Source organism: Pundamilia nyererei, unplaced genomic scaffold, assembly GCF_000239375.1.
Source record: "Pundamilia nyererei isolate P.nyererei 1_Seehausen unplaced genomic scaffold, PunNye1.0 scaffold00104, whole genome shotgun sequence".
Classification (NCBI taxonomy): domain Eukaryota; kingdom Metazoa; phylum Chordata; class Actinopteri; order Cichliformes; family Cichlidae; genus Pundamilia; species Pundamilia nyererei.
In genome coordinates, this window is record NW_005187505.1 from 924323 (window position 1) to 930322 (window position 6000).

The following is a 6000-nucleotide window of genomic DNA, read 5'->3' on the forward strand; positions in this document are numbered from 1 at the left end:
ATTGATAATAACAGGGTGCATTGCTGCAAGTATGTTCTTCTGTTTAACTCACCAAGTTCATCAAAATGGGTTTCCGTGCCATCCTCCTCCACAACTGAACAAACCATCCTGGCTTTAAGAAAGGTGGTCCATTTATTGACCAGGCTGCGCTGTCCGCCAATATCATTCTGCCGACAAAAGCCGCACATAGCAACGCAAAAACACAAAAGAAACTGTGCTGGTTTATTTTGGCGAAAGCAAAAGGGACTTACCGGACACACTCTGGCCACCATGGTGTGGATATTCTTAGTATTTCCACTGTTATCTGTTAGCCTCTCGCGGAAGAAAAAATACAATTTGGAGTCATTGGGGTCTGTTCCATCTGGTATGAGGTGGGCGTCGATGAAAATGGGCTCTGAGTGAAACAGTAAAAAAGGTAAGAGGCCTTCTAGATCTTATTTGTGTGAATTCATACTTTACATAGAAGCTCTGACATGTGCTCACCACTAAGCCACTTAGAGTTGTGCTGATCTGTCCGCACTGCATTTCTCTTGGTTAGGCTCCTGAAGATGGCAGCATCTGTCCCCATGAAGTCAATGTACATGCCTGAGAACAGCTCCTGATCTAGAAGAATGCACACAAGCCCAATCAACAACATTCCCACACAACAATCCTGAAAACATTACCACAATACACATAGAGCCTTGCATGACTTTGGTACATTCAGATGCTTTAGTAATATATTTATACCATTATTATTTTTTGAGAATGAACTCAAACCCAAACGCCTATAGCACTAACGGCACTTACACTCTGCGTGTGTCCTGCTGTTAATAAGCATGTTCCTCACAGCTGCTTCATGCTTTTTAGCATTCCTTTTCTCTCACTTAATCGTCTATCAGTTTCGGACCATATGTTTTGGAGGATGTGGGGCAAGTTAGGGGAGGATTAAGGGTATGTGGCCCGTATCCAAGCCAGCTAGCTAAGGGGTGAGTGTTGACAGTACTCAGACAGCGACACAGGGTCCAAAACATGAGGATTTGGAAATGAAACACAGCTTTTTATTGAGCCCAGACACTGCCTCAGATCTTTAGGGGCTCCGCGTGCTGCATCACTGCTTTCACAGCACTGCCTTTGACCCTGGCTTTGGATTATTCTGCACCCTTCCCTCTGGCTCCCTCCTGGTGATCTCTGACATCGCTCACTGGCTGGCAAAGCTGCTGCTGACATGGCAATACTCAGGTGTCAGAAAGCAGAGCTGAGGGTGGAGTGTTTCGCCTTTAGACATGTCAACAGCAACCAAACACCCCTTGGCCAATCAGAGATCAAAGGAAGGAGAAGTGGAGAAAGGGATGGGTTTAGCCTGACTTGACTGAAGTATTAACCTGGGGATTTCTTGTGTATTAAAATTAAACTACAATTTTAATTCACTTCACTTTTCTAGTGAGAAGGTGTAGGCTACAATGTTTGTTTGAATTCGTAGACCCATTTTTCATAAAAGGAAAATGTTATTTTATTTTTATTGCATTTCATATTGTGCAAACTGCATTCTGGATATAAACAACCACATTATATCAGCTCTTTGCAAGCACCTGCACAGAGAGCATCCTCATACAGGCACATCACGTCTTTAACAGGTAACAATCTGTTTTTGCCTGTTCATGTTTCTAAAGTAGAATCACTGTGGTGTTCATTTTAAAGTCTCTTTGGGCTGGTTTTCATCTTGCTTTTGATGGCCGCTTTGTTTTATAGGAAAAAACTAAAGAAACTGCGTGTCTTCTTTAGGGCAGTCATTTGTTTTGGTGTGTTTGAGTGTAGCCCAATTGGTTAACTGGTAATTATGTATAATGCATTTTGGGTCATTTTATGAAATAACAAAAAAGTAATGTAACAAGTAGTGTAACAATTAATTCCTCCAGCCGAATTACTTTGAAAGTAAAATGATGAGTAATGTGAAATACATTACTTTATTTGAGTAACGTCCCCAACACTGCCCATGGCAAACTGACGTTTGAGGTCAGAAGACACGCTGCTAACTTTAGCAGTGTGCAAGTGACATGGCACATAGCCATGTATATACAAACTTTAAAGAAAGGTTGGGTATGCACACCAACCTTATAAACAGTACATTTGGATAATGACTGAAACTAGCACCACTGAAGGAACAATGGGCTGGGAGGTCAGTTTCTTCATCATAATTATGCAAATTCTCATGACCATTGATCAACAACTACTGATCAAAATATTTCCCCCACTTAAAACGCTACGTCCAGATGAACAGAATCAACCTTTGGAGACAAATTAGCTAATCTTGATTAGCTTTTGGAGACTAATTATCTATTGTTGATATTATTTGTTCAATACTTGCTAGCCTCTATGAGCTAGCCTCCAGTTTGAAAAAGTGACGCCAGTTTCAAAGTACCTTCCATCGTATAACTTTTATTTGTTCATTTGTTCAAGGCTCATTTGATTTATTGCCTAAGTAAAATGTTTATCAAGGACTCTTGAACTTCATTTACAGCCAAATAAATAACAATGCAGATTATAACTTAGGGTGTAAACCATAGTCATACGGCTGCATACGAAATGAGCCTGTCTTTGGTCGTCACGTCACAACAAAGGTATAGAAAAAGATTTCCCAGGCAAAAGGTCAGAGTGGCCATCTTTTAAATCTAGTGGCTTATGCATACTCTTGTTTTTGCTTCAAAAAGTTCACTCCAAAACAAAAGAAATTTAATTTTGCGGTGAAAAATAATGTTGTTTTCAGGGGTTTTATAAAAAAACAAGAAAATAGTAGATAGCGATTGAGGCACCTACTGAGCATGACAGAGACTGTATTCACTTGTGGATTGAAGGAGCACCTCCCTTTTCCTGACTCTGTCCTGGAGTCAATGTGAAATACTTGTTCCTGCCACAGAGAAAAAGAGGAAGTCAGACATTTTGGAGACAGTTTTATATGATACGTTCTTCTGTCTTGTGCTCTCTACCGCTATAAAACTGAATATTTGAGTGCAACAGTGTATTTTGCGTCCCACAGAGTAGCCCTGCTCAGAGCCTCCTTTAAGGAGACACAGAGGCTGTCCTGCCCTGGTCTACCTTAACTGCTCCATGTGGGATAGTAAAAGAACATTGGGAGGAGAAGAGGAGGAATTTCCCTGCTTATTTGTTGGACAGCCAACTCCTCTTCTCAGGCGGAAATGCTGCCAAGTTTCAACAGCCTCCTTGCGGCAGACTGGACAGTCCAAGCACCGCAGCAACCTAGGTAAATTATAGCACTTCCTGTCCCATCTTATTTAGATCTTGCCCATGGCGATGGTGCAGCTTCCTTGAATGGGGATGACGTCAGCTAAGCACTGTTATTCCAGGAAAATATGCCTGTTCGCCAAGAGGTTCTGGAAGTGGATAGACTCCATCTGGCAGGTCCTGTCATTAACCTCTACACTGCAAAAAATAGCCATCTTATTAATTTTAAAGCCCCTCTCATCTGAAAAAATGTCTTATTTATTTGTAATTCATTTGGCTCATTGACCTTTGTTAAGCAGCGTTGTTCCAAAAATTTGCACAAAGATGAAGGGATAAACGTGCAGTTCATCATTTACAGATTATTTGATATTAAGTTCAGATCTATAAAGTAATTTTTTTTTCAACAAATAAATATGCTATGTGCACTCGTGAAAAAGCAGACTTACGACACCATATAAAGATTTAAAGACTAAATAAAAGATTATTTCCCCGACTAAGACTGACATTTATCGCAGTATGTAATTCACTATGTGTTTTAGGAGTACTTGAAAAACTTGAAAACTAAGGCCGAAAAACACTAACACGTGCAAAAAAATCTCGTTAGATCCATTCAACAGGCTGCAGCACGTTCACAACCTAGAGCAAAGGTCCATGATGAGAGCTCACTGTCAGCTTCCCACCACAACAGCTTGTTACACTTAACAGATCACTTTCTTTGAGACACTGACATGTTTGAGTTCAGAAGTTGCAAACATAGCAGTCTGCCTGTCAAACAAAAACCCCAAATGACAAAAGGCCCCGCGGTGAGGAAGGAGCCTGGTTTGCAGCTCTCTCGCTCTGCTTATTAGTGTTTGGCAGCGGCTGACGGTCTGTGGCTGAACGCTGCTCGCTCGGTGAGCACTTTTCTCCTGGAGGGCTTCCCCGCTCTTACTTTCAGGGCTGTGTGGCTGGAGATTAGAGCTCAGAATACAGCCATCCATCCTTGACACTAGACCTCAATTTTCTCTCTCTCAGCCTTAGCATCTCTGCTCTCATGTGGCATCAAATTGACTACATGAAAACTGTGCTCAAAAATGTTATGAGATGTAAGTTTTTTTTAACCATATGTTGACACTTCCAACTCCTAGGAGATCTGCGAAAACAATGTTGTGGTATGATTATAGCCATTTTTCTCATGCACCAATTGACATCAGCTTAATGTATTTTCCGCACTTAGCGATTCTGAATTTTGCTGTTCTCATTCCAACAGTCAGTAATACAAGGAAAATTCAATTTTCATGTTATTATAGCAATCAGTCAAAAACATGTCATGTTGGGTACAAACCTCTAAATAATTGTACATAATTTGATTTATTGCAAAAAAGGGGTAAACAGACCTCTTGAGGCATTTTTTATGATTACTGTCACACAGTGAATAAGATTCGCTTATTTTCTCTGTGTGCTAGTACTCACACTAATTTCACTCATCACGCATTGTATTAACAGTCGACTAAAGTTTTCAGGAGCTAAATAAATTACATCATTTTAATTATATTTGCTCAACATAGTTAACACAAGCTTGTTTTGGAAATAACAGAGAAACCAAAACTTCCATAAACTTTACAAAGTGTCCTTAGCCTCACTTGTGCACCATTACAACCCAGTCATTTACAATATATTTACAGATGTACGAGAGTGCTAGACTTTATTTTATTTTTCCACTCTTGAGATCATGTCTGTGTATAATCACTCTCCACAATGAGAATTTTAATCTGTAACAGCTGTTACAGTGCCAGTTGCAATGATCACCTACTCCGTGCTCCCCCAAAACATTTATTCCTTCATGAGTTTGCTTTTCTAATGAAGTGCTTCCTTCATTTATACCCACCTCTGGTCTGCGGCCCCTGTTGACGTACACACAGACGGGACTATACGCTCCACTGCCACACATGAACAGATGAGTCCTGTTATAAGGCTGCACCACCCGGATGAAGTTCCCACAGCCGTGCTAGAAAATAAGGATAAACAATGAGAGGCACATGCTAATGTAAGTGATGTAGTAAGAGAACAAACGAGACACTTTTTCTCTAAAAAATTCAATTTTGAATTCATAAGCTCTTGCTTAATTTAATGAAATCAGGGATTTAGCATCTGTATCCTTTGCTGATCCAGTAAGAAGGGGCTTTCTGGTATTAAATGTAAGCTAATGTGAACTAACTGACTTTATGACTCTACTTAGAGAGACCTCAAATAAACTAAACTAAATGAAACAACTGAACTGACCAGTGGTGTCAAACATGTGGCCTGAGGGCCAAAATTAGCCTGGCAAAGACTTTAATTCTGCCTACTGCCTTTACAATGTGTCCACAGTGAAATAAAGAACAAACAGAAAAATATTTAACAAAAACGTTGTTTTATAATTACAGGGCAGTCTGGGAAATGAGCTATCAAAACTTTTTCTGTAACTTCAAAACATTTTTCTTCCAATTTAAGCCCAAAGAGCCATGCTGACTAATTTATTTCATTAAACAGAGCATTATTTCTTTATCATGTACAAAAACTGAGATGTGCTGTTGAAATCACACTTTTCCTTATATTAAGAAATCACAGTGATTTTAATGTGGAGATAAACTTGAGATCAAAGTGTGCTGTATGTGGTCCCTGATGTAAAATAAGTTTGACATTCATGCTTTAGACTGTTCTTTACTTCTTTACTTAATTTTAATATTAATTATATCGATAAACAGAGGAAAGGTATGTAGACTAAAGAGATTTTAACACGGTACTATATTTCACCAA

At 39.5% G+C, this 6000-nt stretch overlaps 1 protein-coding gene across 4 annotated transcripts in view; it reads right to left on the minus strand.

Annotated features, from left to right (window-relative positions):
• The window catches only part of sema3c (sema domain, immunoglobulin domain (Ig), short basic domain, secreted, (semaphorin) 3C), a 50383-nt gene that overhangs the window by 13270 nt on the left and 31113 nt on the right, over positions 1-6000 (minus strand). For all 4 annotated transcript variants that reach the window (XM_005740825.1, XM_005740824.1, XM_005740827.1 and 1 more), the window contains exons 5-9: positions 5090-5209; positions 2797-2887; positions 484-603; positions 252-394; positions 53-167 (exon numbers count right to left, since the gene is read on the minus strand). In XM_005740825.1, the coding sequence (XP_005740882.1) occupies positions 53-167; positions 252-394; positions 484-603; positions 2797-2887; positions 5090-5209 (589 nt within the window). The remainder of the gene's footprint in view (positions 1-52; positions 168-251; positions 395-483; positions 604-2796; positions 2888-5089; positions 5210-6000) is intronic.